At 30.8% G+C, this 26,837-nt stretch overlaps 1 protein-coding gene across 1 annotated transcript in view; it reads right to left on the bottom strand.

Moving 5' to 3' along the window:
- Positions 1-1,887: 1,887 nt before the first annotated feature.
- The window catches only part of LOC139525422 (pleckstrin homology domain-containing family G member 4B-like), an 83,803-nt gene continuing 58,853 nt past the window's right edge, over positions 1,888-26,837 (bottom strand). Inside the window, exons 12-24 of the mRNA XM_071320747.1 lie at positions 17,937-18,059; positions 15,253-15,447; positions 12,846-13,816; positions 11,811-12,011; positions 10,852-11,101; positions 10,126-10,215; positions 9,255-9,398; positions 8,256-8,507; positions 7,600-7,777; positions 6,516-6,635; positions 5,868-6,062; positions 5,116-5,288; positions 1,888-4,280 (exon numbers count right to left, since the gene is read on the bottom strand). Of these exons, the coding sequence (XP_071176848.1) occupies positions 4,275-4,280; positions 5,116-5,288; positions 5,868-6,062; positions 6,516-6,635; positions 7,600-7,777; positions 8,256-8,507; positions 9,255-9,398; positions 10,126-10,215; positions 10,852-11,101; positions 11,811-12,011; positions 12,846-13,816; positions 15,253-15,447; positions 17,937-18,059 (2,898 nt within the window). The 3' untranslated portion in view covers positions 1,888-4,274. The remainder of the gene's footprint in view (positions 4,281-5,115; positions 5,289-5,867; positions 6,063-6,515; positions 6,636-7,599; positions 7,778-8,255; positions 8,508-9,254; positions 9,399-10,125; positions 10,216-10,851; positions 11,102-11,810; positions 12,012-12,845; positions 13,817-15,252; positions 15,448-17,936; positions 18,060-26,837) is intronic.

Raw genomic sequence — 26,837 nt, 5'->3', positions numbered from 1 at the left:
ACCAAAACGTAAGGAAATGACGACAATATTGTTTTTAACGACCTTGACTGCTCATGAAGGTCTTGTACAGTAAAACAAATATCATATTGAACAAAAACAAATGGCATGCATACATAGATAGTATTCAACTTTTTTTTTATAACAACTGCCATATTTCGGACTTGGTACAGGAAAAATGATGGATTGTATCAAGGACATATATATTCCAAGGTCAAACCTGGTTTTATGTCTAGCCAATACTATAACTTATATGACAATGTGAAAATACGTCGCTAAAATGACAACACTTCAGGAATACAATTCCAACAAACGCAAAGCTAGTTCAATGCCAATGACAACTAATAGATTCATTTTGTATTCCCAAATTTAAGTACAAATAAACATCCATAGGATTAAGTGTAAAGGCACCATCAACAGTCCGAGAACTGCACGACTTTTGGGACAAGGGTAAAAATTAATGCCCCCTCTTCCATGGAAAGGGCATCACAAATTCTCAAGGTTTTTTTTTTAGGTATAATTATAAAGGTTTCTTTTGTAAGTTTTAAACGTCATAAAACCATCTTCCTGAGATGTTTTTTCTATATGCTCTTGTTGAATATAAAGTTTACTAAAACTAAAAGATAGTACATTGATGTAACCAGTTTGTTGTGATTTGTTTAAAGCTGGGGTCACACATTCACGATTTTTACTGCCGTCCTTGACAGGACCATTCCCGAATTTAAATTTGTCAAAAGTCTGATCAAGATCCTGTGAATCGTGGATGGAAATTCGATTTGAATCTTTCGCCAGGTAAAATTCGACCGAGTATGTCACGACTGCGTCCCGATTCTACCGAATGTAATCCGACAGAGATCAGATAGTGACAAGACAGTGAACTGACGCTGACGGAAGTTATCCGTTCGAAAACTGTCGGCATAATCGGGATGATCGGGTACTGTCGGAACGTAATCCTATCACGGTCCGCTCTATCGCATTGCAAACGGCTTTGTCTGGTCTCAGTCGCATTGTATTCTGTTATTGTCGGGACTTCTCCAGATCATTCCCGTTCCACAGGACACCGTCCCGAATACACAGAACATTGTTAGGAATTCGATCCGATACAGCAGAATCTGTCACGACATAGGCACGATTGTAATCCGACTAGACAAAATCGGCTGAGTTTCCCCGAATGTTACGGGACGCACCTAACTGTCGGTGTGCTTTGCCGAACTATTCGGACCCTTCCCGACCAGTAGGAATCTGTTACGAACTAAAACGACTGCGTTCAGACAATAATAGGACATTCCAGATAATTGAGGATACTAATCCGACTTTTTCACTTTTCGTGTCGTATCGCTGTCTGATCTCAAACGGGAGCAATAATCGGCAATGTGTGAACCCCGCATTACACTTTGCTCTGCTAAGGAATGGGTCATAAACAGAGATAATATAAGACAAATAAATCTGAGGATAGGAAGAGACTGCTATCAGGAGCCTGCAATTAAGTGTGTGCTGTATGTTTCTGTCTGTTATATGTTTTATTTGATTATTTTTTGTCATAATTCAGTCCATCAGTTTTTCCTTTTAATTTTTTTTCAAATTTTCTCATACCAAGGCCTTCTGAAGCTGACTATATGGTATTAGTTTTGATCCATGTTGAAGGCTGTATGGTGACCTATTGGTGATCACAGCCATGTCATTCAGACTATGATGGATATTTGTCTCATTGGAAATCGTACTTTATGTAAAAATATGAATTTTAATTCAATATAGAAAACCTTTCAAAACATTTTTATCTTGTTGTGAAGTTATCGGTCACACTGTACATGTAAACCTTCCACACAATAGACCAAAAGAAGAATTAACAAACTGAGTATATAGGCTAAAACATAACTAACACTAAACAAATTTCTTTATCATTTTTATGAGGTAAATTTAGGTGTACACATAAAATTGTGAGAACTTAAATATCATTCATTTACATATGAACTTACTATATAAAAATCTTTACACATAAACTAAACATTAGTTTGAAAGCCATACTATACATGTACCACTTTGAACATAACAAATAAGCAAAAGTCTTATTTTCACTGAAGTGTAATTCATAGAAAATAAGCCATAACTAAGGTTACTTTGGAGTTATAAAGGTGTCTTTAAAAGAACTAAATGTAAACCTGTACAACTATATTATATTCCTAGAATTCAGAATTCAGGATCCAAAACTTCAATCATTTTATAGTTCAAGAGTTAATGATAAGAAATTCAATCATACAGTTTGATAGTTCAGAATTCAAATTCAGGATGGTTTCAGAATATATACTTTTTAGAAAAATTAAATACTGTAAATTCAGAAATAATTGCTATGTTTTTATTATTGCAAAAAAAAGCGACATGGTTACAATAGCAATAATCTAAACTCTCATTTTGAATTTTTAATATGAATTAAACATGATTTTCTCAATATCGCAAAAATTAAAATCGCATTTGAGTCTTAAATGACAAAAAAAAATCAAATATAAATGCATACATTAGTTTCTGAATTTACAATAGCAAAAATATTAAGTTATCTGATTAAGTACAGATTCCAGTTTCCTTTTTTTAGCATCTGGCGTACTAAATTATAATCCTGGTACCTTTGATAACTATATATAACAGTTGATGGATGTAAAACAATATCAATCTCCAATCTATGTCCTAATTTACTCAATGGAAGACATTCTGTAATACTGACTAAATATTTACAGGTTCATTAAATAACCAACAACATTAACGTTAAATATAGAAATGCCCAAAAAGCATAACATACCACAATCATACCAGATCTTCTTTCTTATATAAGCCAGGGCCAACCTTTCAGGGTCTGTATTGCAAGTCAAGGTCGTTAAATACTCCAATGATCATCTAAATACAGCAGTTACACATATAAACATTTTCATCTTCTTATTTTGACAGAACTATTACAGATTTCTTACTAGTGTTTTTTCCTTCTACTGTAATATATCTATATAGTATAAATTATATAATACATCAATGAATGTAATCAAGTTTAACATATCAAACTTTGTGCATGTGTTTTTCTTGTCTTGTGGTGATAAAAATTTGAGTACAATCATCAGGCCCAGAATCAGAAATCAACCAATCAAAATACTGTTTTTTGGTGTTTCTAGCTCAAATATTGTACTCTGAGTACTGATATAAGTTTTTTGACTGACAGGCTAGAAGTTACTTCCTCTAGAAAACCCAGAGTCAGTTGTTTAGACCATTACATTGTAAATAATTCTGGAGTTGTTGACAAAAAAGAAAGAATAGCCAAAACATTTCAAGGGCAACATTCCATGCGGAGGTTGTAACCTAAGTTTTTTTCCAATAAAAATACAATGTCTGAATTTATCAACATTTTGTCATCATTTATTTTATATATAGTCGTAGTTTTTTCATTATTTATTAATTTTGAACTGTTTTTATTCCTTTTATATAAATATGTTTTCATTTGGCATCTTATATTCAAAAATGGAACAGAATTGTTGAACTTGTACTTTGCAGGAAATTGGTATGAGCAGGTTTAAAAATATTAACTAAACATCTGAGGATAAAGATGGAAAACTTTTCATATAATTGAATACATTTGACCTGATAAAAAGACACATAAAAAGTGAAGAAAAAACAAGTTTCTGTTCAAATCTGAATTATGGTTCAACTTTTTAAAATTATATTGAGGAAAGAGCAAATGTACCAGCAAATATAAATAATACACATTTATTAATCATATACATGTAGTAAGAATGATATAATACACTTATGTAGTATGTACACCAGTATGAATGACACAATGTAATTTAGCACCAATTATTATGTTCCAATGTTTACATCAATACTTTATATGTATGTCATCATGAATATGAAGTCATCATGAAGAATTGTAAATAAGCACTATCTATACTTCTTGTTCTATTGTTTTACAATATAGAATTTTACTAAGACACAAGTTTTTTCGTACATGAAGACATGATAATTTGTACATTGTTTAATAGTTGCACCAATTCCTTCCATAAAGAATTTCCATTACTTAAAACTGATGATGCTTGCTATTGAAAACAGTCTTCACAGTTCTGTTGTCTGATTGATGGTTGATGAAATGTTGAAAGCAATGTTTCTCAGCATATGTTTGCATTGCACTCTTCTTCGAAAAAAAAAAATTAATGTGATAAGATGGACGAAAACTGAAGAGTAAGCTAATGAGATGAGTCGTCTGTCTGTCTGTGAGGGTGCACTAGAATACATCTTTGTCATGTTTATACCTGAAAAAAAGGAATTTATTTTGTTAATATAAACAAAAGTTTTCATATAATAATTATTATCTTCTACACATTATTTTGATTAGTGTGCAACATTCTCAAAGATAAAATATTCCCTGACAATACGTATACTATATCAAGGAGCTCTCTAGTGTCAATCTGACATAAACAAAAAATAGCTGACTACTATAATATTGTTTATTAAATATAAAGACACACTGATAAAAGTTGGTAAGTGATAAGCAGCATGTCAAAACGCTCCAAGACTTATTGACTTTTTTGTTCTCTATTTTTATTCTTTTAATCATAGTTAAACAAAACAATAGTCTCTGGGTTTTTTTTTAGTGTTTCGGAGTATTGTAATATTAACAACTTACATAATATGAGGAATATTTTATATTCTGATTTTTCATCAGACCAATTCTTAAGATTTTAGTTTTTGATATATGATAGCATATGTTTTTTTTTATTTTATGGGAATTTTTAACTAGTATTGTATCAATACTCAATTACTTAATCAAACTCATTAAAAAGCCTGCACATGCACACACCTTAATGACATATAATCTTGAATGAACTGCTCCAAAAATATACCCCTTTTTTCACAGTTTATATCTGTATTATATGCACATACATGAGAACTATAGAGAACTATATTTCTGTGCAGTGAATACAATAAGTAGATAACCTGTCGTGTTGTTAGGGAGGCCAGTGCCTTAAGAAAGATTTAGAACAAGTTCCAATCTTTCCATAAAGTAAATAATGTTCTTACAAATCTTGCATATACAAAAGAGACAAAATTTTTCATTCAAAGAAACAAAATAATAACCCAACTTACATCAGTACTACTATAAGCTAGAGGTGGAATTTCCTGTGATGCCATACGATATTGTTGTGGATGTTGTGGACTATTATGTGATTGATATTGGTGTGTTGGTGACATGTCTTTATGGAAACTTTCAGAAGGTTGATCTATGTAACTACTGGATACATCAGTACCTATACCACTCTCTGGAAAGAAAAAAGATATTCAATAAGAAACTGCAGTATTAGTTTGGGGATCATTGTGGAGTCATTTGCTTGGTTAATGGTTTATTTTTTTGAAAGTACTATTTATGTAACATACTTTTATGAAACAAGCTTAAGTGTGCCAAGATAACCTTATCAAGAACGATCAGAATCTTCCCAAAATTATATTTGCTATAAAGAGTAATTACAATTATAAGGTGGTACCAAACACCTTTACTAGAATTAATTTGGCTGGTTAATAACATTTCAACAAAATTTAACTGAACACTTTGACAAAAATATGAAAATTTCAAAAAACTTGAACCACACCTTTATTGGAAAGATTTAATTGGATATATAGCAGTTTGACAAACACTAACTTTGATCCTAGAGAAGCCTAATATGTCCTTAACAATAAAACGTGATTAAAATGTTCAGCTGATTTTTACAGTTAACTCCCTGTAGTGTTATGTACCACCTTAAATAAAAAATTGATTTGATGGAAATATGTTAATAGAAAAATGAAAACTTTCAAAAGCAATAAGTAAGTAAGATTCAAGAGATTTATTGACCAGGACTTACCATTAGATAAACATGTGTTAGTGGTGTGTCGTGGACTGTCAAAGGGATCCCCGCCAGCACCAGGATTTATAAACAGACCAGAATGACTACTGTTGGATGACGATGTGCTGCCAATGGAGATGATAGAATGAGGTCGTTTGTTGTTGAGCCTTGAATGATCAAAAGATGACACAGCTATTGAGTTCCTGGTCCTCGCTGAAAATAGAAAATGTTTGTAGAAGAGTTATAAATTAAAAATAAATTACATTTTCACTTCTAATATTTGAAAAAGAAAAAATTGCATTCAATTTGTTTCACTTTATTCAACATTTACCTATAGAATATTAATCAAAGAAGCATGAATGCTATTTTACATGTGTTTCATATTTTCTTTTTTTTTTTTAAAGAAGCTACTTGTTACAAGACATATTTTAAGGAATGATCAACATTTTGCTGCAGATGGATTTAAAAAAAAATTTTTATCATAATTTCTTTGTGAGAAATAATATTTAATCACAATACTGTAACACACAATTGAACTTTTATTCACCAATACTAAGTTTCTTCTTTTTTTACAGAACAAATTTGAGTCCAATTTTCAGAAGAAACCTTTGTTTAAAGTTTTATTTGCCTACCAACCACATGGTAAACATTTATATAGGTAATTACCTCCCCTTCCTCCTAAAGCATAGTTAACAAATCTATCCTGTATATTATTAGCACTAGGTTTGATATCTAAACATGGTTTGTTTCCTATACCCATGGTAGCCATCTCGGTCATGTGACGATCTGAAAAAAGTTATTTTGTTCATATTAATCATTCTTTTTACTATTTACTGTTTTCTTATAATTTTGTATTATTTCTTCTCGCCAGATCAAGTAATTAAACAGTAAACCCTACCTGGTAACTAGAAATAAAAAAAATAAAAAATCGAATATAAAAAAGAATGTGTCCAAAGTACACAGATGCCCCACTCGCACTATCATTTTCCATGTTCAATGGACCGTGAAATTGGATGAAAAATATAATTAGGAATTAAAATTAGAAAGAAAACATCATAGGGAACATGTGTACTAAGTTTCAAGTTGATTGGACTTCAACTTCATCAAAAACTACCTTGACCAAAAACTTTAACCTGAAACATGCACTTTCATTTTCTATGTTCAGTGGACCGTGAAATTGGGGTCAAAAGTTTAATTTGGCTTTAAAATTAGAAAGATCATATCATAAGGAACAAGTGTACTAAGTTTCAAGTTGATTGGATTTCAACTTCATCCAAAACTACCTTGACCAAAAACTTTAACCTGAAGCGGGACAAACGGACAAACGAACGGACGGTCGGACGAACAAACGGACGGACATACAGATGGAAGAACGGACGAACGGACGCACAGACCAGAAAACATAATGCCCCTCTACTATCGTAGGTGGGGCATAAAAATGATGAAACTTGTCCAAGGTTGTCTGAAGTACTTGCATAAAAACAGAATTGAGATGAGCAGTTACATCCTGAATATGATAAAGCCATCAAATGTGTCAAATGCTTCTGCAATTGACAATTTGCTAGATAAGATAGGAGAAATATTCTAGTTTCAGGTATATAGTGTTAAACTCTAAATCAAATTGGGTGATTTTGCTTGTCTGTTTTTTTGTTCAAATGTCAAATTTATAATTACACTTTTGTCTCTTCTTGTCTGATTGCAATTTAAAACTGTACATAAAAATTCTACAAGCAATTCAAAGTGCACTCACCCCTATTTTTTAAAGCTTGATTCCACAAGATTTTAGAAATGCCTCTGATCCAGTGTAGTTTAACATCTGAGTTAGGAGCCTGAAAGATATAGTTATCCCCAGAATTTCTCCTTCTGAACCAGATCTCAAACTTATACCCTGATTCTCCATAGTTCTCTGTCAGCCCTATATCTGCCATCTGAAAAGAAAAAAAGTCAACGTCAAATAAAAGTATATGTCTTTCCAAGTTCATAAAATATGTTTTATTTTTTACACAGAGTTATCTCTCTTCTATCATTAGAATGCACATCAAAATGCAGTTTTCTTTATTTTTCTGTGCTATTTCTGATCATAAATAAATTTGGACAACAAATGGTTTATATATTAATCCATTGTTATCTAGTTATAAATAATCTATTTTTAAAAAGCATGATTCAATTAAAAATATTTTTTATTTAACTCTGACAGATTTTTGGCAACATCTTCCATAAAAAAAATATGTTTTTGTCTCATGTGTAAAAAAAAAAGAAGCTTTTTGGAACATGTGTAAAAAAAAAAAAGAAGCTTTTTGGAACATATCAAAATGATTTTAAAGCACAATGGAGGAAAAAACTAAAACATTCTTACATTTCCACAGCTGGAAACAAAAGCTATTTTCAATTAAACATTAAACTTACTTTAAAGCTATTTTTATAAACATAATATTCTGGTCCCCCATGTCTGTTTCTTTTGGTTTTACTGAATAATATCATATCTTCAAACAAGAAGACGTGTCGTAATGATTTTTTCCTCCCTTGCCATACAAGGAATTCATCTTGTCGGAGTAGGCTCCCCTGCTCCTGAAGATTGACATCACAATCTTTCAAAGCATCCATGGCCAATAAGTCATTACCATGTCTTAATTGGAATTTTACCATTTGTTCAGCTGCCTACAATGCAAATAAACAAATTGATTTAGATTATCCAGGTTGTTTCAGAAAGAATTATTTACTCAAATGGATCATGTACATTGTTACTTCATATCTTTGGGAAATAAACGTATGTTTCATCTAATCCATACTTACAATTACAATCATTTATGACTAAAAATTGATACATAACATGCGTTTTTGTTGCCTTCAATGTTTTGTTGTTGTAGAATTGACTTAACTCCATACCTGCTATCATTTTTATGAAAATAATGTTTCTGTCCTAAGTAATGGCCTTGGCATATATGCTCTAACTACAGAAATAAATTATTGGTATGTGTAACACAAAAAATATTAAAACAAATATTGATCGTAGTTATACTGAAATGTTCATATTTTGTGAAATGATTTGCAGGTTTTCTAGATGCTATGTCCTTTCTTCTTGAAAATAAAATATAAAGTATTGAAGTGCCCGACTCTACTTACAAGTGATATTCAAATAATCACATAATTCAGGATTCTCAATAATTGGTCAGGCAAAAATGGTTAAAGACTACAAATCACTAATAATTTGCTTGTAGATCACATTTTAAAAGAGAGTTATGAGCCAAACTATTTAAGTCAGAATTCTACATATCTTAAATACTTATTTTCTGATTAACAAACAGACTATGACACGTTATATAATTGTCATAAAAAGTTTTGGCAGACAGAGGACATTCCTCCATTATCTGACAATGACATGTAAGTTATGTAATTGTTACCAACCTTTAAGTCTTGATAAGCTGCATCCGACTGTGGACATTCCTTCATGATCTGTTTTAACATTAAGGCATATTTTCCCATTCTTTGTACAGGTTTCAGTAAGTAACTAGATAAGTCCATTCTATCACCCAGCTCCTCTTGTTTTTGCTAAAACAAAAAACAGAATAATAAGATAACCATATAAATTGCTACACATAGTTTGGGGCAGAGTTTATATATTCATATTAATTACTCCCGATTTTATTTCTTTTTTCCTAAAGACAGCCCTATCACAGGTGCATCTTCCAAATATAGTTTCTCATTTCATCATTAATTAAGAGAAATTGTTGAATGGAGACGTGTATGCACTGATTTTGTGTCATTGATGGATACCAAATATCTTTTGTTTTCTATTATAATACAAAACATTATATACATATGCAGTAGGTGTTGTCAAGAAATATAATTTATATTTGCAAATGTGAACAAATATCATGGTCTGTTTTAAAAGCATTCAATGGCTAAACTGTTATTTGGCAAAGCATCAGTAATATAGTATATCTGCTCATTCTGTTTGATTTGAAAGGAATAAAAATATACATATATTCCTCAATCAATTTGTGAATGGGGTCAAACCAATAGTTCAAAACCTAAATTTTGAATGATTTCTGACTGTATCAAGCACATGTTTGTTTTATTTACATTTCTTGACTTGGTGTTTATTAGGAGCTTGACATATCGTATAGACACTTGAAGATTGTGTATTTGGTACTGTTGATCTTTAGATTTCTTTGACATTTTTTAATGTTGTTGGGTTGGTGACTCTCATAGATGTGTATCCTACATCTCATTTTATCCATTTATTCATAAGCATTTATATTATAAAGTAACTTACCTTAAAGAAATTTTTGCCATATTCTGCCATCAGAGCATCAGACTTCGGTTTATTCTTGTTATATAAAGCATACAGGTAGAAAAAACTCTCCTGCAAAAAATAATAAACTCAGATTTATTCTTTGTTTTCCTTGCAATATTTAAATACTATTATGACCATGTTGAGTATTTGGCAAATTTTGAATCTCTTCTATTTCTTTACCCTTAAACTCCTTTATTTCATAAATAATGACAACCATATCTTAGCATGTGTGCTTTGTAGGATTTCAATATAAGCATGAAAGGTGATATATCATTTATTTACATTATACCTATAGAAATGGAAAAATAAAAGACAAGCCCTAAAATGATTCCAACTTGCAAACTTCTGCCATTAAACTTTAAATTCTATTTTAACACTGTTAACATGGATAAATTGTATTTTGTGAACTATTTCTTAATTTAATTCTCTTAAATTATCATCTCAACTGGTTAAAACAAAAACAAGCCTTAATCAAGCCATTGATTTAACTTATTGGTTTCCTTTTTATCATTTTGTCATGCCAGGAAATTTATGCCTTATGCTAATTGTTGAAGGCTGTAAAGTGACCTATAAATGATTGCATCCTCAACCCTTGGTCTCATGGATAGTTGTCTTATTGGCAATCATACCATCTCCTTATTATCCTATATGTTTATACTTAGCATAGAAATATCTATCATGTTGATATAACATCTTTCTACTTACATGCATAAGAAAATAATGTGAGATCTGGAAAGGTTTCTGTTCACACATCTCAACTTCCTTCAAGAAATACTGATAATGAAACTGATATATCTTCTCAAGGTTTCCAAATATAACATTTCTCTTTCCACGTAACGCCTGAGGTACGTCTTCCCGTAATAATTCTGGGATATAGTTTTCTATAATGTATTGTAATGACTGAACATAGTCTCTCTCTGTTTGTACCATCTCACACATGACATGAGCCAAAATACTGAAAATAAAATAAAAAAAATTATAAATATATATCATACTTTGATATTCCATGCAGCTTCAACATGATTCTATTTTCTTTGAGCAGTTAATCCAAGCAATTATTATCCTTATCTTAGAGATTTATTGATAGGTGTTGATCCATCGTTTTAGTAGTGTAATTTTCAGGGCCATATTACCTTTTGTATTCATTTGTTGTTCAAAAAATCTTATTTTTTGGGGGGGGGGGGGGGGGGGGAGGGTAAGTTGTGTGATGCCTCAGTATTACACATGTACTAATATTAATCTCATTACTTAGATGTTATAGCACAATAATTCCAAATTTTCAATCTAAGAATAGTTGTGATAATTCAACAAGAGTAGTCTCCCATTGACTGTTTCATTAATTGATTATTTTCAAATAAATAGAAGCTAGCATGTGTTCTTATCAAAACAATGTGACAATAACAGCATTTCCAACTAAATGTGCATTTTCACATAATTCATTAATATCATAATTAATAAATGAGTTCATCAGTCTCCATTGTAGTATTCAATACAATCAACAACATACATTCACAAAATTCCATTTGAAACAGCTGATGTCCCATGTATATAAATAACTTTAACAATAAGTTACAATGTATGAATGAAACGGAATGTGAGGTTATCTAAGAGTCAACATAGTCTTTCACAATTGACTAGTGTCGACACAATATGCCTAGCTATACCTTTTTGATTCCTTTCCAGAAAGTTTTAGACCAGCTAAAGATCCAGTTGGGACGTTTCTGTTGAACTCTGACAGATGTGAATTTACAGGGACTGGGGTCCATTCTCTGGTAGGTGGACTATCACAAACTCCTTTGGACCAATCTCTCTTTTGAGGACTGTTACAACTATTCTCTTGATTCTCTTCTTCCTCCTCAGGTAAACTAGAAAAAAAATATATCATAAATCAAATTTTAATAATTCATCTATCATGTATAAAATTTGTATATGTGTATACTTAAAATCAATTTGACAGCACATATTATAATACCAAAAGTCACAGTTTCCCACAATTTAAAATACACCGAAATTTAAGTCTAATATTGCCAGTCTATCATTAGATATTTATCAATTAAGAGGATTGCTGATCAATTCATTTATTTGATGAATTTGGAGATACAGACTTTAATAAAATTGTAAGTCAAGTATGTACAGATTTAAATTCCTGTATCATCAACTCAATTCAACTGAACCATAGAAAATAAATATTGTATTCTTTAAGCTCAGTAACACTGTTAACTGTTATTAATTTTTGTTACATACATTGCCCAGGAATCATGGTAATATCTAATGAAATCATATTGAGGTACTACATTTATTAATCTCTTAGTACATTTATAGCCATTTGTTCCTTTATTATTTTTTTTACAAATGTCAATACTCATGTATATGCAACATGTGCAAGATACATGTAACAATCTTAAATATGATAAAAAGTACAACTAGGTGCATCTTGATAATAAGGTATTCTATGAACTATTAAGCTGCATAGTTTAAAACCTTTCGCAACCTTTATGATGAAGGACATCAATACAAGCACTGCTCTTTTGTTAACTGGTCACAATTCACTACATATCCTGTGTTATTGTTTAACTATAAACCTTGAAAGACAGTCTGTACTAACAGTTAATATACTCAAGGGTTTGTCTGTGGTTTCTTCATGGTCGGAATAATTCTCTACCAATATTGGTTAACTTTATATAACTGATGTGACCTACCTTGAAAGACTATCTGTACTGACAGTTATCATACTGACCGGCCGACATTCAACAGTCTTCAGATGTGGATTTCTTAATGGCGGGGATAATTTTGATTCATCTTCTTCAATTATAACATTACTAGGTAATGGAGCACTAGTCCGTTTTTGTAAACTTGTATGTCCATTTTGAATAACACCACTTGTATCAAGAGAATTCACTGTAGTCCGTTTTAACATTTTTTTCACAGGTCTGTTATGAGAAGAAAGTGTATTTCCAGGCTCATATGGAGGAGTAAAAACAAAATCTGTTGAATTCGTTTTTGAATTATTAAGTTTTTCAGTATTATTATTCTTGTTATTTTGAGCACTTTCCGATGAGTCTTCCGTTAAATCTTCTCGAGAAGATTTTAAGGTTGTGTCATTTAACACTTTTGGAATTGAAGTAACAACATGATCAGATAGATCCTCAGTAATAAAAGAATTTCCTGAACGAGGTGAAAAGGCTGCCTCGGAAACACATTTCCTAAAAGCTGGATGGATTGCACGGTTTGGAACAGCTGGGGTACTGGAGAGAATAGGGTTCCATCCCCCATCTCCTACCTCATAAGACTGACTCATTTGATTAGAATCCTTTGCATAAGTCCGTTCAGGGCTTCTATGTGGAGAACTAAAACTATTTGAGGGTTGTAAATTTTGTTCTCTTAACATTTTTTCTTTTGCCCTTCGTAAAGTTCCAAGCCTGAGATTCAATAAATTATTTGTTTCAACACAACGTGCTTTCGCCACACGGCACTGTTCTAGAAGTTTATCGTTTTGTAATTGTTGGGCAAGTTCTGACATACTGGCAAATGTTGCCTCCGTCATGGCAGGATGATGACGCAAATAAAGCTCGAGACTACGTAATAATTTTTCTAGTCCTTCTAAAGTCGTAGAATGGTCCATTTTCATACTGGCCACATATTTCATTGCTTCTAAAGCCCATTCATAACTCTACAACATATCAAATTATTAATGTACAATTATATTAACATCCTGTTCCAAAGGAACAAAAAATATCACAAGACTAATAGTTTAATATTCCAGCACAGATGAAAAGAATTTCTTCTAAGGTTGCAAAATCTTGAATGAATTTTTCACTTTCTTTATCAACAAAATGATCAAACATTATATAAAATCATGAATTATGATTCTCTTTGAGAAATTTGACAGTATTCCAAAAAGAAGCAACTTTCCCTCCCAAGCATATTACTAGGTGTGAGAGTATTAGGCAATGAACACTTGAAATCAACAGGATAAACCACTTGTTATGGAGTCTTTGATGTAAACACATTAATTAACAAGCCATATCCATTATAGATCATGTTCTCACAAAGTATAAAAAATATCAAGATTTTCTGGCACATAAATAGTATTTAATGATGAGAGATTTGATATGCATTAATGTCAATAAGATCTATTTGCAGATATTATACTTCTTTGCTTTACTTTAAGATTCATTGATTTTTTTTCTTCGTCAACCTTATGTATTTATGTCTTTTTAGTTTGAAGGCTCAACTAAACATTTTTTTCTGTGATATTTTATGCTTGTTTTCTGAGTTGTATTAGACATTTGTTGGTTTGTTTTTTAATATCCTGGTGAACATTATGATCATGATTCTGGTCTTAGTGTAATTAGTTCAATTAGTCCATTTATTTTTCTCCTTAAATTATCATATCTCCATTATACTCAAATTGAGCTGTCATGGACATACTAAAGCATGATAGCAAAGATACAAAACAAAAAAGATATCAACAGATAAGTTGAAGTATCAATACAAATAGCCTAGAGACTTAAGACAACTTTTATATTGGTTCATTTCTTATGTTAAGAATGCTTATGTTATTACATCACATTTAGAGGCAATTGTTCAATGATGTAATTTTCACTGATTGACCTTGGGTGTAACTTATTCTTAAAGTAGACCTGAAAATTGGTCCATTAAAGTTTAGTACATGAATCAATAAGAGGCTATCAAAGATATTGCACAATACCAAATATAATAAAAGACAAAAAGAGATATAAGTCAATACCTTCAATCACAGACAAAGTTTCTGCATTAAACCAGGACAAAGTAAATCTCATAAGATATATGCCGGTAATAATTTTAAAATTTGAACATTTTTTAGACACCCATTGCTCCAATCTGTTACTATATACATTCATTCTTTTGGTCTTGGATTAAGACTGAACTACAAAACTACCCAATGCAGACTGCAATCAAGATATAGGAATAATCCAATCAGTCATACAGTACAAGTAGGTATGAGACCTAGACAACACAGCAACTTTACCAGCCTGGACCAAGTCAGAATTACACTATTCCATGGTATAGGGCCAAGAGAACATATCACTTCTGTTTTAGATCCCCATCAGTAATATTTCATACCTTATCTAAGAGATGATAACACTTTGTGGTACTCTCTATCCTTTCCCTGGTGGTCTCTAGTCTATGTGTGAAGTCTTGTAAATGTTTTTTCAGAGTCCGGGCCAATTCTTTGTACCCTGTAGCATCTTCAAAGTCTCCAGATTGGGCTAAAATACTGGCCTCTTCTAACAAATCATTTCCCTTTTCTATGAAAGACTGTAATAATAAAGTAAAAATATATGAACTACAAAATGTCACTATTTTTTCTAGCATACACAGTTAGAATTTCTAATTGGTAAAAAAGATAGATCCAATAAATTAGTATGTCCTAAAGATTCAATGTACAAAAGTGTGTCACAAAAACTATGCCAAGGTTATTTGATTTATTGTTTTTAAAATTATTCTGACTTTATATATTTAGAGAAAACATGTACTGTTACGGTGTACAGAAAAAATTTATGGAGAAAATTGTATGTTTGTATGTAACATTAGCTGTAGCTGTCAATTTCCAACTCTCCATTTAAATATCAACAGACAAATGCAATTGAAAGCTTTCCTTTTAATCGGATTCTATCCAGACAAAAATTATTCACCTAGGGATTCCAGCTATCATTCTCAATTATAGAATTTTAGCTATATTACTACAACATAAAAAAAGTACCATATAAAACTTCTTTATCAAGTTCTTATCCTTACTAATGACACAACATATACTTAATTTCAGACACTTTCACGAAAAAAAATCGCTAAATCAGTAAGGGATATTCATTTCAATCAGATCAATTTCTATAAACCCAGAAATGTCAGTAATGTGTCAGTTTCTAATAAGATATCAACATTTAATATTTACACCAATCTAAAATAACTTAATTTCATTGTCAGATATCTTATCCTGGACCTGGCACATACTCATTATATTCCAACAATGGGATGGTGCTAAATTATTTTATTGCATTTCAGACGATAATTTGATGAATTCTTCCGTAATTAATTTCTCTTATTCCGCTAAAAACAACTTTTCCAAGCAATGTTATCACTTATAAAGAGGGAGTAGTGTTCCATAACAGGAATAGAAGGCCTTGCGGATATTTTATGATTGATTTCAAATTAAACCATTGGCCAAAGCAAAGAATCTTATCAAAGTGACAAATGATCAAGCCTGATGCTGTTCTTTTATTGATTGTTACTAACAAGTTCAGTGTTAATTTGCTAAAGGCATTTTAAGGTCTATTCCTATTAATTTAGCTCAGAAATGGTTTTAATTTCCTCCTTGATACAAAACAGAAGTACACATCATACAGAAAGAATTTCTAATGAAATTGCTTCCATATTATGTGCTCTTCTAGTGTTGTAAAGAATATACAGAGATGTTGGGTATATAACATTAATATGATAGCTGCTGAACGAAACAAAAAACAAAAGAATCCTAGAGTCCAATGAACACTCTTCAACAATAGGCAAGAAGATTCAAAAGCTGGTTTTTTTTTTTACAAAAGCCTAGCTTTATTCTTATATAGGTAAATCTTAAGTAATAAGGTAACCAAGAGGTTAAACACATGTATCAATTACAAAATACATATGCATTCATTATATACATCACATGCAGTTTTGCAGAGAAAAACAGTATAATAATTATGCACATAAAATATATCAGATTATGTTTGATCATATGATTCTAACCAGTAATTCTGTCATATCATGTAATTCATAAATACAGATTCAGCATCAGAAACTGTCCTCCTTTTGAAGTTTTCAATAATAGAGTTAAGTTACCAGAAACAGTGTTTATTGATTTTTTTTATATACCAGAATGTAACTCCTAAGATCTTAAAATGTGAATCCATATTTACCATTAATACCATTAAGTTGTGATAAAGATTCAAATCATTTTTTTGTTGTGATCTTTTTACTTAGTATTGAATTACTTAACAATGTTCCTAATTAGTACATGCCACTTCCAGCTATAAATATTAAAAACAATAAAAAAAATATTTATATCTACCCTAGAGTAAAGGAAATCACAAATTTTATATCTGAAGTAATTTCTGTATTTTATTATTGATGAAAACAGTCTTTAATCCCTCTGGCTATATTTCCAATTATGTCCTTCTGATATAACTTTTAGTGTTATAATGGACACTAGTTTGCCAGAATGTAATACTTACAAGTCTTTATACGATTTGGAACGTCATATTTTTTTTTATATTCGAACTTTCAGTAAGGGAGATACTTCAATACCCTTTAAATTCTTTTAATTTAGTCTGATATTTATTATTTTACTCATTTTCATGAAAATATCAGACACTTATGTATACTCAACATATTCAGACTGAGCAAAATTATTTACATGTTATTGTGGTTAAAAATGTGTAAAATCTTTGATTAACATTCAATGTCGGTCTGCTGTACCTACAATATTTTTGGTCATTCCAGTTATTTTTTTAAGCACCTCATTTGCTATGGGAGTGGTTAGATCAGGACTTAGTATATAAAAGAAAGATAAAGCTATGATATTGTATATGCATCTTTATCAGCTTGCACTTAATAAAAGAACATCTGCATGCACTTATCTTTCACATCGTTGCACGTAACATGCACATGCATACTTTAATAAGCAGAATCAATCATTTAAAAAGTTGTAAAAATGATTTCTAGTATAATAAATAATAATTAATAAAAACAAAATATTTATGTTTTTCACTTACCATTGCGCTGAAATGAAACTTCTCAAAGTCTTTCTGTTGAGATCGGATGGCTTTTAGGTTGTCAGCCAAATTAGCATATCGGTCTGCGATCTGTCCACCATGGCTCTTTAACCAACTGATGACCTGAAAAAGAGAGGTCAGGATTAAGTAAAACACACAGATATATAAGTGGGAAGATTATTGATCCAGCTTGTAAATTAATAGAAATCTCTTCCTGTTGGATGTGATTGGGAAATTCTGAAATGATGGCTTTTTCCTTTGACTTGAATTCTGTAATTGTCACTTTAGTGACCACCATTTATCTTTATCAAGAAGGTCGGACAAATGGGTTTTGGAATTGGATCCAAATACAGTTAACTATCATTAGGTAGTTAGTATAAAGCTATTCATTAACACTATAGTCAGGTTTGTTGATGACTTTCTCATAAATCAGACATTAAAGTTAACATAAGATCAATTTATCCATGACGGAACTGTTGTGGTATAAAAAGCTACATACTAATACATCTGAATGTCAGATTTTTTTTAGTAAACCTGTAGGCAAGGACCTCCTCCTAATGTCATTGGAACCCTAGGTAACCAGGGTATAGTAGTTATATATATAGTATTAGTTGCTACCTGGACATTTTCCATTCTGTAATGAAAACCTTGTAAAGGGCCATTTGTTTGACAGTGTGACCCTTGCTACAAGCTCTTCATATTAACACTAAAGAACCCTTGAAACAACTGGTTGAGGGGTCTAGACTCCCTAGGTGTCCTATCTCAAGGTCAAATTTTGCACCTACTGAAACATTTATTACCTAAGTGGCAAAATAATACTCTTGTCCTACATTCTAGTCAACCTTCTTCTTAGTGCCACATCTAATGCATTTCTTAACTTGTTCTCATCCACAACAAGTGTGAAAGATTTGCCACTGGAATTTAGGCAAACAACACTTAAGCCCATAATCTCATTCAGAATAATCTTTATCTTCAAACTTGTCTATAGCTATTTATTTCATTTGGCAGTCCACTACATTATTGTTATGGAACAAATTATCTCATTTTAACTGTTTTTTTTTTAATTTCATCTTGAAATAAATCATTCACATAAAAAGATGGAAGTACAGGACCTTTCACTGTATGCTAAAACATTGACACTTTTAACATATTGCAGTTTTTACACCTGGTATTAACTCATGCATATGTGATAAAATCAGCAGTGTTATCAGTAACATGGGTGCAGTCATTAAAATGAAGACATATATACATATATGTATATATAAGTATGGTATTCACAATTAAGATTGTGGCTAATTAGTTGTTGTTGTGCACCTGATGTTTATTATTAATTGACACCTCATGGACTCTTCCCTATACCAAAAGCAAAATAATATATTTTCCTTTACACACTAAAGAAACAAAGAAGTCACAAGAGAGTTAATTTTTTTTTAGTGCAGACTTGATAGGCAAGGGAGATAAGTAAAGATTTTGTATTGAAAAGCAACAGGGACCTCTTATTTTTGGACTAAAAAAGATTGGCCCTACACTAGAAATCATCAATACATGTCACTATTGGTGCATTTAAGGAAAATAACTTGCATACCTTGAGTCTATTTCTATGTCACTCATGTGGGTATCCTGTTTGTTTAGGAGCAAGCATTATACTTCAAAACCCTAATTTTGACCATTGTTTTAACAATATGCATCAAGAGGGTATACTGAAATAGGTTATACCTCTTGTTTTACATAGAAACTACGAAATGACATAAAATAGAAATGTAAGCTTACCTATATAATTGTTTGCAGTAATATTTCTAACATGTTCAATAACACCCCCATTAAGAACTATAAAATCATCTACATCAACTCAATACAACATGTTGTACACATTCTTTACTGAGGTCCAAACAGGGAAACCAACAGGTAAAACAGATATTGTTAATCAAGTTTAAAAAAATTGTTTTTATACTTTAACAAAAGGTAATTGAATATTTTAAAGAAAAAGACACCATCATTTAAATGAATACAATTCATAGCATAAAGTGCTGGTGTCTGTTGGGACCAGATATTTCCTCTATGTTCTTAATGTATTCAATTGTTAGGAGAAATAAAGACAAGCATGCTTACACTGAAACGCCTCCTTGAAACTGTCTCACCCGCTTTTATAAATACTGTTATTGATATAATGTTTGTTGAATTTTCTTCAAGATAAAGGGTTTTCTACAGGTATCACATAAACTTTACATAATCAATGATCCATGTTAATGAGGTCAAGGTAATATTTAACCTACATTTATAATAGAATGTGCTTTAAACTCATCTTTTTCGTTATGAAGCAAAATAAAGGAGTACAGTGAAACTTTACTTACATTGAACTTTAGATGACATATCTTCTCAGATTTGACTTTATTTGAAATCTTAAATATTATCTAGTTTTCTCTCGTCACATAATAATCCTTCTATATTGATTGATTGTTGGTGTCTCAATGCCACTTTTAAGTGCCCCTTTTGAGCTATTTCTTGGCGGCCAGTTTAATTAATGGATAAAGCTGGAGAGCCTGTAGAAAACCACTGACCTTCTATAGGAAAACTGACAATCCTAGTCAATCAAGAGTGTTACTAAGTAATTCATAGTTAAACCATAACTAGAGCATATGTATTAATTACCCCTGTAAAAAATCTTATAGACCCAAATTCTATTGACAAACTCTACTGTTTTACTTAAAACTAATTTTTACAAGTCTCTTGTTTTATTAGTATCCCTTACCATTTTATCTTTTAACTACATATATTTAAACTTATTAAGAAACCATACTAGTCCATAAATTTAACCAATTACTAGTACAGATTAGTAGTTCCTTTCACTTTCCGTTGTTAAGAGAATATAAACAACTGATAAGATTACTTTTATCCATTTTATAATTTTAAATGTATAGTGTACATACAAGTTCCTGTTTTAACTAATTTTTAGTTTCATCCTATTCTAACTGTTAATATTATTTTAAATTTTAACCAGTAGATAAAATTTTAAACAACGCAATTTTAAAAATAAACAAAATTTTTAAATGCGGTGACCCTGCAGATAGGGTGGACTTCCAGAAGAAGAAGAAGAAGATTGGAGTTATAATCCTTAGAAAATATTGAACTGAATATATTGGTCTTTCATTGAGGGAGTCCATGATCATCTAATGAGACCCAATGTCTTCATAACTTAATCAGAATCTCAATTGAAATTCATTTATGTTTTCATCCTTATCTTAAGTCATTCAAAGATAACCTGTTATTATCAGTTTACTTTTTGCACTTCAATTAGCTTAATTATTCTTATATACTTTATTGCTTTTTTTTACATATCTAAGTCAAACTTTTTTAAAACTGTTAAATAGGTACAGTGGGTTCATTATTATTTGGGGGAAACTAAATGGCAATTATCATGTATACTGTGGATATAGATGAACCAAGAATTCAAATTTTCAATGAAGTGCAAATCAACTAAATGCTTGGTTTCTGACTTTGGCAAAACCACAAAATCAAATATCTTTGAAAATGCAAATGTTCATTCAAGTTCATCAATAAAAAAACATCATTATTTGGTGTTTGCACAAACCAAAAAGTTAACCATGCTAACCAATTTAAATTAAGTTTGAAGAAATAAATTCAAACTGCCACTGAAAACAACTGTTCTCTCATTGGTAATGTGAAAGAGCAAAGATGATTCTTAGATTAGCAAAGTATAAAATTTCAAAAGTTTAAAATGAATGTTCTAATTTAAGCATTACCCAATGAATAAGTTCTTGATTTCAGCTAACAATATGTAGGTACTGATTTTATGTTCAGCTCTGACAAATGGTCAATTGATAAAGAAACCTTCATGAATAATAATTTTCTATTTCTGTGACTGACCCTGTCATCTGCACTTCTTAACAACTAAAATGTCATGTCTGATTACACCATTTTCTAGTCAATAGTCCAGACTGCTCAGTCAAACATCTGAATGCAAAATTTCATTCAAGTCCAACTTCATTTGAATATAACTCGATATTTCCTGTATTTGGGAGCGGTTTCCTTTTAAAGTTAGTGTAACATGCAATTGCAATATTCAATAAATTTCAACAGTTATTTCTTTAAATTGTTTTACTTACAAGCATTGAACGAAATAAATAGAATGATTTAATCCTAGGGAATTAACACTTTGCATGAAAAAATAAAAAAATAAAACATTAACATAACTTTTATCTATAAAAAAAGAATTAAATCTCCATTTCCAAATATCTCTGATAGTTCAATTTATGCCTTGAACAAATTAATTCCCTACCAAAAAAATGTATATGCACCTAAGCACAAAAAAAATATTATTTTTTTACAAAGAGATGGAAAGCCCTCTGAAGATATTACTTTTATCTTTGTTATTTATACAAGTTACTTACAACATATTCCAGCATTCTATCATGCATTCTGAATTTTTTGTTTAATCACTAAAATACACTCTTTATCCTTTAAAAATTACAACTATATAACAATTTTTGTGCTGTGGATAGAAAATACATCCGACATTACACTCCAAAAATTTATCACTATTATAATCTACAGAGGCACAAGTCTGACACACTTCTCAGATATTATAAGCCATTAAGATTATAGAGATTTCAAAACTTGCACATCTTCAAAACTTTATCAAAGTCTCCATAGAAACTGCAAGTTATCAAACACCCTTGTAACCCAGATGACTATGATTCACTATCATAATTCATATTTACCAAAAATTAGGATCAAAGCAAAGAATCTGCCAATACATACAAAAACATCAGTTATCTATAAAATGGAGAAAATGATCTCTGTAATTTTAGTAGAATTGATGATGATAAAGCCAAGAGATAAAATAGGCTTAATTCTAGATTAGATATTTATTAAGGAATTGGTGTTAGACTCATAAAAACAGATGTTTTTAGTCATACTAAAATAAATAAACAATCAAGGGAACTTATTAACCATTCTGGACATGTGCCGTCTGCTGTGAGAACATGTTTTTATTCATTTTTTACAGTTAACCATTAATCTTCCAATTAGTCAGATGATATTTCTAATGATTTTTCATGCTTTCCACCCCATTATTATGCTCATTAATCAAAGATTTTACACATTTGAAATAATAACTTTACTTTGAAACATAAACTTTCTTTCTAAAATAGATTTTTCTTTATAAAAGCATAAGTCAAATAAGATCAAGAGTTTTAACTAAGATATCTACATTTTCCAACAAGACTCTTATTTTAATAACTTTCTTATTGAAAATGGCAAATATCTCAATTTACCTTGTAATATTTTAATCAAGGATGTGTCTAACAGTAAAATAACAGACAATGAAAACCACTTTCTAATATACTGTCTATGTAACAATAAATGTTGAAAATGAAAAAAAAAGTTGAATGAGTAGTAAAACATGATGCCTTTGCAGTGAATATTTTGAAATAACCAATTTATCATCTATAAACTGCTTGGCTTTTACTATCTATGGTTTTGAGATGACGCCAGGGAGTATCTTTGATACAATCTTATCAAAGGGGATAACCCTGAGATGAGATTAGAGGAGAAACTTCCTGTAGTTTGATATATTATAGATAATCTGCTTTTCACTATTTTTCTTGACAACATCAATGACGTAAGCATTATACATCATGCATTCTCACTCTTCTAAAAACAGAAAAAACAATCTCAGATGAGTTCCTTGAGAAGGAGTTATCACATAATAGGATCAAAAGAAATTTTGAGAAACTTGCTATAAGATTTTTAATAATCTACAGCAGTAACTCCGATTTTAATACGAACTACACAAATTCTTATTCCTTTTAAAAATTTAGGAGTTTATTGCCTTGGATAAACATATAATCAATCTTGCCTATATGACATTTTTCAAATACACTATGAATAAAGACCCCTAAAACTGTAAAGGGTTGCTATTCTTCACACAAGAAAGTCGAGAACTTCTGACTTAACCATACTGGCTACTGACCAGTCATATGGTTATCATACAGACAGCTAAGTCAGCAGAAAGAGAATATGTACTTATAGCTAATATAAACAAACAGCAGACTGTGTCAATCTGTTTTTGAAGTTCTGTCCAAGAACGCTGGGTTAATATAGACCTATGGTGATTGTGCCAAGTCAATTATCAATGGACATTATACAGTGACTGTGCCAAGAAGTAAGTTATTGATGGGCATTGTAAAGTGATGAATGAAACATACCAAGAGAGTTACTTCACAGATAGACTAGTGGGTAGGTATGTTGCTGGTATTGCTCTTAAAATGATACTACAGTTGTTTTAATGCTCCTATAACTTTCTATCACCAGCAGTTCACTTTGGATTTTATTTGATTTAAAGCACTGCTTTTAGGCTATTTCGTGGCAGCCAGTTTTTATTGGTGGAGTCAATGTTGGAATGTTATGTTATATTTATAGAAAATGAGAATGTCGAACTTGAGATCACTGTACATATCAATTTATATAATAAACTGATAAAAATATTTTAGGGCCCATAATATTTAGATTGTGTATACTGTATTTTTAAAAGGATTTACAAGAATTGTATTTTTTTATAATGTGATACTCAACTACATTCCACATATTTTGTCGCATAAAACAATTGAGAAATTAGTACAGGCGCATGGCCCACAATATTTTTGGTAATCAGTGCATTTAATGCATAAATTTGGCTCTTGCTATACAATTCTATGAATACAATACTGTTCCCACAAAAAGGGTAAAATGGTTCTATGAAAGTCAACCACTTAATCTGCAGTTCAAATGCACCACAGAAAGCAAAAAAAAAAAATTAATACTGTACTTATAAATGTAACAAACATGACACTTATAACTCAATAAACTGTTGCTTGACCCTGAGTTATATTAAAGTATATCATGTATATCCAGACATATGTAAATCAACAAATGGAAGTTTTTAACGACCTTGACTGGCTATAAAGCCCTTGCACGGTTGGTTATATGTAAATCAATACTCCCAACATCTATATATAGTCACACAAATAACAATTTTTTTTTTTTAATTTTTTTTATATTTATATTGGTTTTGTTCTTAAATAAATAAAATTTGACCCATTATAATAAAGAAAACAGTATGAATATATCTGAACTTTAGTATTCTAATTGTCCTATAACACATAACACACGAATAAAGGAACATTACTGGTCAGTTTACACTGTCACTGACTAGATATTTATTTTCTTCCACTTTAAACAACATTCTTGCTTTTCTAATACACAACTGGGACAATTGTAAATCAAACTCCAATAATTAGAACATCAAGAGTGCTCTCAATACTGTCAAATTTACAAAACATATTACTGAGATTGAATAAGAGATAATGAATTGCAGATTGATCCCACACCTCATCAATTTGTACAAGGGATACAAACATTGTTAAGTTTCACAGCCTCACACAATTACAGCCAATACTTGAATCAATAAGTCTTACATTTCATCAAGTTACGTAACGAAGGCAATCGATTTCAACACTGATGTTACATTAATGTTACAATGGTGAGAAACATATGGATAATCCATTGATCTCAAATGTTTACAACCAATATTTTCTCAGGGATTTTCCTTGTTCCATCATTTTATTGAGTAAAATGCAATAAAGTAAAGTTTTTTTTCTTTCCAGACCACCGGGTGGGGACGGGTTTTTTGTATTGATATTGATCTCAAATGATTCCAGCTCATTTTTTCTCAGGGTTTTTACTAGACTATAAAAAACAATAAATCAAACCTTCTTTTTTTTTTAAAGATCACCTACAAATAAGTTACAGATGCCTCAGTAAAGACATCATAGCACCTACTTTGCTACAGATGTCGTGTAAAGCATTGCCCAAAAACATATATACATGTCAACCTCCAGATTTCAAGCTTTCAAATTTCTGTTTTTTAATACCTTTCAGGATCCTTTGGTTTTGTCTAATTATTACAAATCTTCCAAAATTTGAAGGTTGAAATTTTAATTGGTTGATTGAACAATTACCAGAACTGAAAGTCAAACAAAGTGTTCACAGATCCTTGATATTAAAGCTTGGACAAAGGATCTGTTTTCTAAATCAATTGTCTACTCCAGATATTAGAATGTCTAAATTTTTAGAACTTTTCTAAATGAAGTTTTAAACACTCTATCCCATGAAAATGTTCACTATTCAAATAAAATTTCTTTCTGCAGGAAATATACCAACCTATATTCAAAACTTAGAATGAGAAAATGTCAGTGGATCTCCAGTTAAAAATTTACAAATTGGAGCTCCAATCATGGATTCCATAGATTTTGATTTGTATGAAGGCAGCAGTTTCTGTGCATGTTGATATAATGTGCTCAGAAGAGATCTTTATAGATTGCAATTAATTGCATGTCTGCTATAAAGACTGAATATTGAGTGACAAAACTCATCTTCAAGAAATTGTCTAAATCCATGGATTGAAATTGGATCTTAATATGTCAACAAAGACAATCTCTGCAAATAATTCATTATACAATTTGATACTAAACTGAGCAGCACAATATTCAAAAGATTAACTGAGCGAAAAAATCAATTTTATGAGTTAATTGTGCTCAAAGTAGAACAACCAAGGCTAAACTCAGATGAGATATTAAATATACAATTATATACCAAATACATATTGATTAATTTCAAAGAGGGCTGACAATGAAGGAAAAAAATCTACAATATTCCCAAAATTTCCCTAAAAAGTACTAGGTGAAATTGTAATCCAAGGAGTGGCAAATAATCTGCTGACAGGAATAAATATGAAGGTGAAACTTTTCTAAGTCAATCAGCTGTAATTTCTAGGTCAAAAGACAGTCAAATGGTATAACATCTTTTTTAGTTATACACAAATTATCAGGTAAATATCTACAA

This window comes from Mytilus edulis, chromosome 5, assembly GCF_963676685.1.
Source record: "Mytilus edulis chromosome 5, xbMytEdul2.2, whole genome shotgun sequence".
In the NCBI taxonomy this organism is placed as follows: Eukaryota; Metazoa; Mollusca; class Bivalvia; order Mytilida; family Mytilidae; genus Mytilus; species Mytilus edulis.
The sequence above is the reverse complement of the archived record's forward strand: the minus strand, read 5'-3'. Positions and strand labels throughout refer to the sequence as shown.